Source organism: Anomaloglossus baeobatrachus, chromosome 3 (assembly GCF_048569485.1).
Source record: "Anomaloglossus baeobatrachus isolate aAnoBae1 chromosome 3, aAnoBae1.hap1, whole genome shotgun sequence".
Classification (NCBI taxonomy): domain Eukaryota; kingdom Metazoa; phylum Chordata; class Amphibia; order Anura; family Aromobatidae; genus Anomaloglossus; species Anomaloglossus baeobatrachus.
The window spans coordinates 189,252,309-189,266,123 of NC_134355.1; the positions used below are offsets into that span (position 1 = coordinate 189,252,309).

Consider the following 13,815-nt stretch of genomic DNA (forward strand, 5'->3'; position numbering starts at 1 on the left):
TGCGAGCGGGGGCGGGGTACGCTGGTAACCATGTAATATTGTAGCATGGTTACCAGCGTACACCAGCTCCCAGGTGAGCGCATCAAGGTCCTGCAGCGGCGGAACACACACACACGCACACACATAAGAACAGACACACACACAACACACACACACATCAGATCGCATCCACACACTCACAACATCCCGTGATATCGCTTGCTTCTCGGCGGCGATCATCTGCGTGCAGTGATCTTCCAGGACCTGCCGGAGGATCACATGGCTGGAAGCATGTGGTATCACCGGATGTTGTGATTGTGTGAGCGCTGTGCGATATCGTCAGTGTGTGTGTGCGTGTATGCGATCGGATGTGTGTGAGTGTGTTCTGATGGGTGAGTGTGTGTGTGCGTGTATGCGATCGGATGTGTGTGAGTGTGTTCTGATGTGTGAGTGTGTGAGTGTATGCGATCGGATCTGTGAGTGTCGGCAGAGGAGCACGGCGTGCAGTACAGCTGCTGGGACCGCCCACCGGTGGGCACAGGGGGAAGTGGGGTGTGTGTGTGAGTGTATGCGATCAGATGTGTGCGTGTTTACTGTCTGATGTGTGACTGTGGAGCACGATGGGGAGTGCGCAGCATGGGGGATGGAGCACAATGGGGAGTGCGCAGCATGGGGGATAGAGCACGATGGGAAGTGCGCAGCATGGAGCATGATGGGGAGTGCGCAGCATGGGGGATGGATCACGATGGGGAGTGCGCAGCATGGGGGATGGAGCACGATGGGGAGTGCGCAGCATGGGGGATGGAGCACGATGGGGAGTGCACAGCATGGGGGATGGACCACGATGGGGGTGCGCAGCATAGGGGATGGAGTACCATGGGGAGTGCGCAGCATGGGGGATGGAGCACGATGGGGAGTGCGCAGCATGGGGGATAGAGCACGATGGGGAGTGCGCAGCATGGGGGATAGAGCACGATGGGGAGTGCGCAGCATGGGGGATGGAGCACGATCGGGAATGCGCAGCATGGGGGATGGAGCACGATGGGGAGTGCGCAGCATGGGGGATGGAGCACGATGGGGGGTGCGCAGCATGGGGGATGGAGCACGATGGGGGGTGCGCAGCATGGGGGATGGAGCACGTTTGGGAGTGCGCAGCATGGGGGATGGAGCACGATGGGGAATGCGCAGCATGGGGGATGGAGCACGATGGAGAGTGCGCAGCATGGGGGATGGAGCACGATGGGGGGTGTGCAGCATGGGGGATGGAGCACGATGGGGAGTGCGCAGCATGGGGGATGGAGCACGATGGGGGGTGGGAAGCATGGGGGATGGAGCACGATGGGGGGTTCGCAGCATGGGGGATGGAGCACAATGGGGGGTGCGCACCATGGGGGATGGAGCATGATGGGTGGTGCGCACCATGGGGGATGGAGCACGATGGGGGGTGCGCAGCATGGGGGATGGAGCACGATGGGGGGTGCGCAGCATGGGGGATGGAGCACAATGGGGGGTGCACACCTCCCCCCAAAACACACACACACACACCGCCACGCACGCACTGCACAACACACCACACACACACTGGGAACCACAAACACTGCCCTACACAGACACCCACACACACAGACAACGACGCACACACACAACACCCAACACACAAACACCGCGGCACACACAAATATACGCACATACCGCACAACACACACATTGCACAAAACATACCTCCCCAAAACACACACCCCACACCCACACAAACTGCGCAACACACACACAACGCTACAGACACACAGCGCTCTACAAACAACGCAACACACAAACAACACCGCTCTCACCCCCCGCCACACCCAGACAACACCCAGAACATGTACAGCGCCCTACACAAACACTTGGTAACTACACACAACAACATCTATATATATATATATAACAAAAATCATACATTAACTACACAATACGTAAATTCTAGAATACCCGATGCGTAGAATCGGGCCACCTTCTAGTATATATATAATTGCCTTATTCTGTCTGTCTGTCTTTCTCCAAAATAACGTCATTACAGTGACAACCGTCGCATTGGCTGCTCGACTCGGCTCGGCCCGGCCATGCACCCCGCACGTATTGGCCACTCGGCTTGGCCCGGCCCCGCCCCCGCACGCATTGGCACCTCGGCTTGGCCACGCCCCCCGCACACTTTGCCCACTCGGCCACGCCCCTCACACACTTTGCCCACTCGGCCACGCCCCCCGCACACTTTGCCTGCTCGGCCACGTCCCCCGCACACATTGGGCACCTATACACCTCCCCCCAGGACTACTCCACCTATTAGACACCTCCCCCCAGGGCTACTCCACCTACTAGACACCTCCCCCAGGACTACTCCACCTATTAGACACCTCCCCCCAGGGCTACTCCACCTATTAGACACCTCCCCCCAGGACTACTCCACCTTATTAGACACCTCCCCCCAGGACTACTCCACCTATTAGACACCTCCCCCCAGAACTACTCCACCTATTAGACACCTCCCCTCCAGGACTACTCCTCCTATTATACTCCTCTCCCCCCAGGACTACTCCTCCTATTATATAACTGAATAGGATAACTGAACTGAGCACTAATATATATATTATGAGTGCAAGCCAAAAAATACATACTATATAAGGATAAGGCTGCACATCAAACATAGATAATAGTATAATGCCTCAAGCATATGGAAAAATATTGGAAAATACAATGAAAAATGCTACTTGCTAACTTGAACATGTGAATAATGAATTGCATACCTGCCATGAATATTAGGAAAAAGGAGATATTTAGCAATCGCATTGATCAATGTAACTGAGCCCCAAAACCTCGTCAAGGTATATCTCTATATTGGGGTCCCTAGCTCTGTGACCCTAGCTGTGTGTCATCTCATTGCAATTAAAAACTGCTGTGGGTGGAGAGGGGTAACCAAGGACTTTCTTACATAGGAGATGGAAAAAACATGCAATGAGATGACACACAGTTAGGGTCACAGAGCTAGGGACCCCAATATAGAGATATACCTTGACGAGGTTTTGGGGCTCAGTTACATTGATCAATGCGATTGCTAAATATCTCCTTTTTCCTAATATTCATGGCAGGTATGCAATTCATTATTCACATGTTCAAGTTAGCAAGTAGCATTTTTCATTGTATTTTCCAATATTTTTCCATATGCTTGAGGCATTATACTATTATCTAAGTTTGATGTGCAGCCTTATCCTTATATAGTATGTATTTTTTGGCTTGCACTCATAATATATATATTAGTGCTCACTTCAGTTATCCTATTCAGTTATATGTAGTTTTTTTTCTGAATGTGAACACAGCTCCGCCCCTTTCGGCCATGTTTTTTCCATCTCCTGTGTAAGAAAGTCCTTGGTTACCCCTCTCCACCCACAGCAGTTTTTAATTGCAATGAGATGACACACAGTTAGGGTCACAGAGCTAGGGACCCCAATATAGAGATATACCTTGACGAGGTTTTGGGGCTCAGTTACATTGATCAATGCGATTGCTAAATATCTCCTTTTTCCTAATATTCATGGCAGCTATGCAATTCATTATTCACATGTTCAAGTTAGCAAGTAGCATTTTTCATTGTATTTTCCAATATTTTTCCATATGCTTGAGGCATTATACTATTATCTAAGTTTGATGTGCAGCCTTATCCTTATATACTCCTCCTATTAGACTCCTCCCCCCAAGAATACTCCTCCTATTAGACTCCTCCCCCCAGGACTACTCCTACTATTAGACTCCTCTCCCCCCAGGACTGCTCCTCCTATTATACTCCCCTCCCCCCAGGACTACTCCTCCTATTATACTCCTATCCCCCCAGGACTACTCCTTCTATTATACTCCTCTTCCCCCAGGACTACTCCTCCTATTATACTCCTATCCTACTCTCTCCCCAGAACTACTCCTCCTATTATACTCCCCTCCCCCCAGGACTACTCATCCTATTATACTCCTATTTCCCCAGGACTACTCCTTCTATTATACTCCTCTCCCCCCAGGACTACTCCTTCTATTTTCCTACTCTCCCCCCCAGGACTACTCCTCCTATTATACTCCTATCCCCCCAGGACTACTCCTTCTATTATACTCCTCTCCCCCCCAGGACTACTCCTCCTATTATACTCCTATCCCACTCTCTCCCCAGGACTACTCCTTCTATTATACCCCTCTCCCCCCAGGACTAGTCCTCCTATTTTCCTACTCTCCCCCCAGGACTACTCTTCCTATTATACTCCTCACCTCCAGGACTACTCCTCCTATTATACTCCTCTCCCCCCAGGACTACTCCTTCTATTATATTATAGTCCTCTCCCCTCAGGACTACTCCTCCTATTATCCTCCTCTCCCCCCAGGACTACTCCTCCTATTATACTCCTCACCTCCAGGACTACTCCTCCTATTATACTCCTCTCCCCCAAGGACTACTCCTCCTATTATACGCCTCTCTCCCCAGGACTACTCCTCCTATTATACTCCTCTCTCCCCAGGACAACTCCTCCAACACACACACACACTGCACAAAACATACCTCCCCCCAAAACACACACACACCCACACAAACCGTGCAACACACACAGCACCACACACACACAACGCTGCAGACACACAGCGCTCCACAAACAACACAACACACAACGCAACACACAAACAACACCGCTCTCACACACCCCCACACCCAGAGAACACCCAGAACATTTACAGCGCCCTACACAAACACTTGGTAACTACACACAACAATCTCTCTCGCTCTCTCTGTATATATATATATATATATATATATATATATATAAAACAAAAATCATACATTAACTACACAATAAATTCTAGAATACCCGATCCGTTAGAATCGGGCCACCTTCTAGTATATATATATATATATATACATACCAATGGGATGATGTCAAACAATGTTAATCATATGTAAACAAACCTCATAGAAAAAAGAAAGTGCATAGTACAGTGATATAATAAGATACCCGTTATGAATGTTTCATTAAGTATAGAGGTCAGGAACAGGGGACCTGCTGCACGACACGAGTTTCGCATCAAGGCTTTCTACAGAAGCCTGGATAAAATCTTGGTGTGAAACGCGCATCGGGTTCAGCGGACCCCCGGTTTCTAACCTTCATACTTATTGAGGCATACGTAACTGGCATCTTATTACGTCATTGCACTATGCACTTTCTTTTTTTTTTTATGTATATGTATTTAAAAGATATTATAGTGACTTATAGCTTTTTACTAACAAAGGTGATTAATGTAGATTTTCATGTATAAATTACAAATGATATAACTAATTGTAAATTACATATCCATCTTTATGGTCATATTTCAATGTTATAGTCAGTATATACCAGGGAATCCTTCCATTTTTTTCCTGTACTTCTGTTGTACTTATATGTGTTTTATTATTATGTTTTTATACAATTAATAATAAACATTGTACCTTTTATCTAATTGGTCTTGCATCTTTAATTTCTTTTGGTTTTTCCACTTTCACACTTTTAAGGTTCTTAAGTCACTCACTTCATCTATTTTTGGCAGTGCTGGAGGTGGAAGGAAAAATCGCAGGTCTACATCATTGCTCCTGGCTAACCCAACAATGGTCCTTCTGTCACATGCTTGAGCCACTGTTCGGTACTGGTAATCTGGAGAAAAATAAAAACAAAAAAAACACCTAAACCTGGAGATAGCATGAGGAGAAGATGTTACTGGAATTAAGAATTAATAAAACTTAAAATAAATTGAAGTGTTACAGTTACCATTCTACTAGTGAAGAATATGAAAAACAGGAGGAGAAAGGAGTTTTTTTTAATGCAAAATTGATTTATTAAAGACAAAGGAGGGGTTTTGGCAAAGAGGTTTAAAAACAGAGTATACAGGGCAGAAGAAAGCGGCAGGTATAAATATGATTCCAAAGGTAGATACATGGTAGCATCAGATATGGATAAAGTGCAGAGGGCCTGCTAAGAGATACAGTGATTCCTCGTATGCATAGTATAAGAAGAACTAACAAAAATATAAAGTGCTACAGTGCAAGTAATTGAATAGTGGAAGTTCATCAAATAACATGCATAGGCAGGTTTCTGCATAGGCCATCCTATATGTGAGAGGCTAAGAGGCCAATCTTACAAGGAGTCAAAAAACGTCAGAAAATTGTTACATACCTAATTAAATGGAAATCGCAAGAAAAGGCCAGCGCCGCAGTGGTGCCCAAAGTACCGAAAATTACCCCCCAGCCCACCGACACGTGTTTCGCCAGGAGGCGACAAGTGCACCCCAACTCACGGCTTGATCAGGGAGAGAAGAATTATCCACCAGCCATCCCGTAAGAACATTTAAATGAACCGCCGAAAACTACTTCCGCAGACACTGAATCACTTCCGCTTGCGTCATCCCCTTAGATGACGCATGCGCGATCCGTCAGAGGTCGCGCCGCGGGCAGGTCGGCCGTAAGGCAGAAGGCGGCGCAGGAGCCAGGACACGTCATCCAGCTCCCGCGCATGTGCCGCCACCATGGGGCGAGGCCAAGCGGACCGTGCATGCGTACAGGGGGCAACGCAGCATAAATATACATACAGAATTGACCTGAGGGATGCGGAGCCCAAAAAGTGTAAGTATAAGAAAGAGAAAGATAAGTAAAAAAAAATTACAAAAATATAAATCAAAGGAGAACACTGAAAAAGAATTATTCCAAAGTATCCGGATAAGGGTGAATCCTTGATATAGTATTCAGGACATCTCTTCATGTTGTTCACAGATACATAAGTCCATTCACTAGAATTCATCAGTGGTTTGAAGAAGGATTCATACATGCAAGGTCACTAGACAATAGGGATCCGGATCTGAATATAGGAAAAACAGGAAAATCAAAAGCCATATATAAGATAACAAAGGGCAGCCGTATATGAAGGAATGGAAAATGGACAGAAATGACCAGGAAGGTAAAAAACAAAGAGAAAACAAAAATTTTTTAAAAATGCACCATAGATGCATTAAAAGGTGGTGGTGATGAAATACATTATAAAAAACTTACATTATAAAAGAACTTTACGGGCTATTTAAATTGTAATGACTTTAACATATAGCTTACGTATAAGTACAGCAGCAGTTGCGTTGACTTCCTGGACATCAAGATTGAGGTGGGTCCTGACCGCCTCATACAGACAGATGTCCATCGGAAGAGTACTTCAGTCAACGCTCTGCTGCATGCGTCATCAGCCCATACCCCCTCTACTATCCGTGCCATACCGACTGGACAATTTCTGAGGATGAGGAGGATCTGTTCGTCAGACCGTTCTTTTGAAGCACAGGCCTGTGACCTCAAGCGCCGTTTCCGGGACCGTGGTTATAGCAAGCGGGTCATCAAGAGGGGGTATGTGAGAGCCAAGAAAACACCCAGATCTCGGCTCCTTTCTTATGCTCCCAGGACTGAGCCCCCTGAGCCTGAATTAAGATTTATCGGGACATTCAATCATGAGTGGGGCACCATGAGGAAGATCTTAGCTAAACATTGGTCTATTTTACTTTCTGATCCCATACTTTCGGGACTCCTGACTGATGCCCCACTCATGACTGCACGACGTTCCCGGAATCTGAGGGACATGATGGTTAACAGCCATTATGTCCCCCCTGCCCAGAACCCCTTCAGCTCTAAAGGTCCACTCCTTGGTTGTTATAAGTGCGGCCATTGCTTGGCTTGTAAAAATCTTGTTCGGACGAAATCCTTCACCTCCTCAGATGGTCAGAGATCATTTGATATTAGACGCTATATCACATGTGCTACCACACATGTGGTATATTATGCCACATGCCCATGCACCCTGATCTACGTGGGACTAACCTCCCATGAGCTTCGGGTTAGGATCAGGGAGCATGTGCGTGACATCGAGGCTGCAAGAACAGTGGAGTACATAACACTCCTGAAGACTTTTCCTCGACATTTTAGGGTGCATCACAGTTGTGACTCGTCCCTATTGGTGGTTCGGGGTATTGACGCAGTGAGTGGTGAATCTAGGGGGGGATTTAAAGAAAAAATTAGCGCAATGCGAAGCGAGGTGGATCAGTACCTTGGATACCCTAGTTCCTAGGGGTCTGAATGAGACCATCTCCTTCGCATCTTTTTTATAATGTATTTCATCACCGCCACCTTTTAATGCATCTATGGTGCATTTTTTAAAAATGTTTGTTTTCTCTTTGTTTTTTCCTGGTCATTTCTGTCCATTTTCCATTCCTTCATATACGGCTGCCCTTTGTTATCTTATATATGGCTTTTGATTTTCCCGTTTTTCCTATATTCAGATCCGGATCCCTATTGTCTAGTGACCTTGCATGTATGAATCCTTCTTCAAACCACTGATGAATTCTAGTGAATGGACTTATGTATATGTGAACAATATATATGTATATGTAACAATTTCCTGACGTTTTTTGACTCCTTGTAAGGTTGGCCTCTTAGCCTCTCACATATAGGATGACCTATGCAGAAACCTGCCTATGCATGTTATTTGATGAACTTGCCCTATTCAATTACTTGCACTGTAGCACTTTATATTTTTGTTAGTTCATCTTATACTATGCATACGAGGAATCACTGTATCTCTTAGCAGGCCCTCTGCACTTTATCCATATCTGATGCTACCATGTATTTACCTTTGTAATCATATTTATACCTGCCGCTTTCTTCTGCCCTGTATACTCTGTTTTTAAACCTCTTTGCCAAAACCCCTCCTTTGTCTTTAATAAATCAATTTTGCATTCAAAAAACTCCTTTCTCCTCCTGTTTTTCATTGATCAATATGGAGTTTGTGCTGGCTTTTAAGGGACCTTGATTTGGTACTCTTTTGCCAATTTTTCTAAAATGGTGTTCTGGAGATTTGTTCTATAGTGAAGAATATATCATATTATAAACACATAAATTATGTGTACCTGCCACCCTGTTTGAGAAGACTAATGCTTGATAAGACCCTTTTCATTGGAATTTTGGAGAGCTGTCTTTGAGGATTCAATGTATATCATAAAATAAACTGATATCAGAGAAACTCTCCCTCTGGATTACTGCGATCCCCTCGCATTACACTCGGCTCACGTTGACAGTACAGCAGAGCCAAGTGTCATGAGAGTGTCCCTGCAACTGAGGTCTGTTCGTGCGAGCGGACCTAAGCTGTGGGAGGAGTATCAGCGCTGCGGAGGGGCGGGCAGGAGCTGAGGAGGAGAGGGAGGGATTTATCTCCCTCCCTCCTCCGCAGCCGGCTATTGCCATTCTCGCCTTGCACTCGCGGTACACCGGTGTACCGCAAGTGTAGTGCGATTTTTCTCTCGCCCCATTGACTTGAATGGGTGTGAGAGAAACAATGATCTCATTACAGTTGCAGCATGCTGCGATTTCTTCTCGGTCCGATTAGGGCTGGGAAAATAATCGCTCATGTGCGCTGACACACAGGCTAATATTGGTCCGAGTTGATTGCGATTTTTTATCGCACTCCACTCGCACCGTTTTTCTCGCCATGTGGCTTAGGCCTTAAGACGTTTCTCAACTATTTACAAAAGCAATAAACAGAATGGTGAATGCAGCTCTGGAAATGAATACAGGCTGTAATATAGGAACAGTGCATCAAATCTAAAACATAACTTTAATTTCCCAAATATGTAAAGAAAAAAAGACCTAGAGCTAGAATTCATACATACAATGATGTGAAAGAAAAATATGCCTATGAAAAGGTCCCCAGTAGGAACATTATTATTGTATATTTAAGATAAAGATTGTTTATAAAGGTCCATATGCAGCTCAGTTTTCCTAAACCCCTGGCTGTGTGCTGATACGGAAATTTTGTCTGACTTTTTGTCCCCCTTTCTGGAAAAGTCTACTGCTTACACATTTGCTACCACTGCCTAAGCAGTAAGCAATCATTTGGTATAGGTCCCATGATAATTTTTAGTATCTATTATTCCAGTGAATACTCAAATAAAGTTATGATATTTCATTATGGGATAGCCATGTGTGGGTGTATAGGAAGCTCCTAAATAATGCTGTGCACCCACGCTATGTTCTGCAGATTTATGTGCTGTATGGTAACCGGTCTAGTTAGTGAGCCAGGATTAAACATGCTTTTCTTAAAGTTTGTACTTCATTTAGAAAATGAGTCAATACCACGCCAATAGTGGATCCCCGCCATGTTCTGGATAGCTTCCAATCGAACTCTTTTATCTGTGGACTGACTGCCCTTCAAGAGAAGCCAAAGCAGAATATCATGGTCCTCCATGTTTGATTTGCTGTATTTTTCTATGAATAAATAAATACATAAATAAATACATTTTCTCCAGCATGTTGTATTTGGTCAGAACGTAAAACCATACTAAATTTTGCAATGGTGTCGTATGATGTCCTCTGTCACTGCCTGCTGTTTCAAGCAACCCCTATGAATTGTGGAAGCTCAGACGGCAGTTAGACCTTTGGTTTAGAAAAAAAAGAGAATTTTGTTTACTTACCGTAAATTCTTTTTCTTATAGTTCCGACATGGGAGACCCAGACCATGGGGTGTATAGCTACTGCCTCCGGAGGACACACAAAGTACTACACTAAAAGTGTAGCTCCTCCCTCCGAGCATATACACTCCCCGGATGACAAATCCAACCAGTTTAGTGCCAAAGCTGAAGGAGGACATCCACCCATAAGTAGAGATAGAGTAAAACCGGAATAACCGGAACCTCTGTCTACAACAACAGCCGGTGAAAACACACGGAACAAGAAAGCTGCCAACAGGCAACAGGGAGGGTGCTGGGTCTCCCATGTCGGAACTATAAGAAAAAGAATTTACGGTAAGTAAACAAAATTCTCTTTTTCTTCATCGTTCCTTATGGGAGACCCAGACCATGGGACGTCTCAAAGCAGTCCATGGGTGGGAAATAAACAGAAAACTGAGAAGTAGGCGAAACCTAACTTCACAAATGGGCGACAGCCGTCCGAAGGATGCGTCTGCCCAAGCTCGCATCTGCCGAAGCATGAGCATGCACTTGGTAGTGCTTCGAAAGGGTGTGCAGACTAGACCAAGTGGCAGCCTGACAGACCTGCTGAGCCGTAGCTCAAGCGGCACCGACAGCTCTGGTCGAGTGCGCCTTAATCCCCGCGGGGGAGGCACCTGAGAACATTGGTAGGCATCGGATATGGCCGACCTAATCCAACAAGCTAGGGTCGGTTTAGAAGCCGAGAGACCCCTGCGCTGACCTATGGTCAGCACAAAAAGAGAGGTGCACCGCCTAAAAAAAAAAAACCAAAAAAAAAAAAAACAGCGGTGCGTGACACAGATCCGGAGCGTCCGCACCAAATCTAAAGCATGCAACGCCTTCTCAAAGCGATGCACAGGGGCCGAACAAAGGGAGGACAATGAAATGTCCTGGTTAAGGTGGAAAGGAGACACCACCTTAGGGAGAAGGCCCGGAGTCGGACGGAGAACCACCTTGTCTTGGTGAAAAAAAACAAAAAGGGTGACTCCGAAAAGAGCACAGTCAAATCAGAGACTCTCCTGAGAGAAATTATGGCCACCAGAAAGACCACTTTCTGTGAAAGACGAAACAACGAAGCCTCCCGAAGAGGCTCAAAGGGGGTTTCTGTAAGGCCGTGAGGACCAGGTTAAGGTCCCAGGGATCCAAAGGCCGCCGGTAAGGCGGAATGATGTGAGATGCGCCCTGCATGAAGGTGCGCACCTGGGCCAGTCGGGCGATACGCCGCTGGAACAACGCTGACAGAGCCGAGACCTGTCCCTTGAGGGAATTGAGGGATAGTCCAGGCTGCAGACCGGACTGTAGAAAGGACAGAATGGTCGGCAAGGAAAAACGGCCAAGGAGCATGGCCGGAAGAACAACACCAGGACAGGAAAATTCGCCAAGTCCTGTGGTAAATCCTGGCCGAGGAAGACTTCCGAGCCTGAGTCATAGTGAAGATGACTTCGGAAGGAATGCCTGAAGCCGTAAGGATTCAGGGCTCAAAAGCCACGCCGTCAATCTGAGAGCTGCAGAATTCTGGCGGAAAACGGACCTTGTGAGAGAAGGTCTGGCCGGTCCGGGAGATGCCACAGCACCTCTACGGACAGACGGAGCAGGTCAGGGAACCAAGCTCGCCTGGGCCAGTCTGGGGCGATGAGTACGACCCGACGGCCCTCCATTCTGATCTTGCGCGGGACTCTGGGCAAGAGAGCTAGAGTGGGAAACACGTAGGCCAGACGGAACTGGGACCAATCTGGAACCAGCGCGTCCGCTGCCAAGGCCTGAGGATCGTGGGAGCGAGCCACGTAAACCGGGACCTCGTTGTTTGCCGGGATGCCATTAGATCCACTTCCGGAGTGCCCCGCCTGCTAAATTGACCGGAACACTGCCGGATGCAGGGCCCACTTGCCGCTGTCCACGGTTTGACGGCTGAGATAATCTGCCTCCCAGTTTTCTACGCCTGGGATGTGGACTGCGGATATGGTGGACTTGGAGTCCTCCGTCCACTGAAGGATACTTTAAACTTCCAACATTGCTAGGCGTCTGCGAGTCCCGCCTTAAGGATTGATGTAGGCAACTGCTGTCGCGTTGTCTGACTGGACTCGAATGTGCTTGCCCGCCGACAGGTGGTGAAAAACTACGAGAGCTAGGAGTACAGCCCTGATTTCCAGCACATTGATCGAGAGGGCTGATTCGGACGGAGTCCAAGTGCCCTGTGCTCGGTGGTGGAGAAAAACTGCTCCCCAGCCGGATAGACTGGCACCCGTGGTGAGAATCACCCAGGACGGGGCCAGAAAGGAGCGTCCCTGGGACAGAGAGAGGGGCCGAAGCCATCACTTAAAGAGAGCTCCTGGTCTGTGGCGACAGAGCCACCAGCCTGTGCAAGGAAGAGGTTCCTTGTCCCAACAGCGGAGAATGTCCAGCTGCAGGGGACGCAGATGGAACTGGCAAAGGGAACCGCCTCCATTGACGCCACCATCTGACCCAGCACCTGCATGAGGTGCCTGATGGAATGACGGCGGAGCCTCAGCAGAGAGCGAACCGCCAGATGAAGGGACTGCTGTTTGTCTAAGGGCAGCTTCACAAGTGCCAGCAGAGTCTCGAATTGCATCCCTAGGTACGTAAGTGCCTGGGTCGGGGTCAGAGTGGACTTGCAAGCGTGGCGAGAGTGAGCGAGACACTCCGCTGAGAGTGAGCGAGACACTCCGCTGAGAGTGAGCGAGACACTCCGCTGACAGTCTGCCCTGGATGAAGCCCTGACTAGAAGGTCGTCCAGGTAAGGAATCACTGCCAACCCCTGGAGGAGCAGAACCGCAACCACTGCGTGAATACACGAGGGGTCGTGGCTAACCCCAAGGGGAGAGCCATGAATTGGAAATGTTCCTCTCCGATTACAAAACGTAGCCATTGCTGGTGTGAAACTGCGATTGGCACATGCAGATAGACATCTCAGATGTCGATGAATGCTAAGAAATCTCCTTGGGTCATTGACTGATCGCAGAGATTCCATGCAAAATTGCCGCACCTGAACATGCTTGTTGAGAAGCTTGAGATCCAGGTCAGAAAGCACCGTCCTTTTCGGGGACTAGGAAGAGATTTGAGTAGAAATCTCAGAACCGTTCCCAGTCGGGAACTGGTACAATTACTCCAATGGCCTGCAAGAATGCCACGGCCTGTGAGAAGGCGGCGGCCTTGGAGCAGGGGGGAATTGACAGAAAAAATCTGTTTGACAGGCTGGATAGAATTCCATTCTGTAGCCGTGGGAGATGGAGACCCACACCCACTGATCGAAGACGTGTTGAAACCACA

The 13,815-nt window shown here is 47.5% G+C and overlaps 1 protein-coding gene across 1 annotated transcript in view; it reads right to left on the reverse strand.

Moving 5' to 3' along the window:
• Window positions 1-13,815, reverse strand: part of SERAC1 (serine active site containing 1) — a 211,783-nt gene that overhangs the window by 127,564 nt on the left and 70,404 nt on the right. Inside the window, exons 6-7 of the mRNA XM_075338188.1 lie at window positions 10,175-10,306; window positions 5,551-5,672 (exon numbers count right to left, since the gene is read on the reverse strand). Coding sequence (XP_075194303.1) covers window positions 5,551-5,672; window positions 10,175-10,306 — 254 coding nt within the window. The remainder of the gene's footprint in view (window positions 1-5,550; window positions 5,673-10,174; window positions 10,307-13,815) is intronic.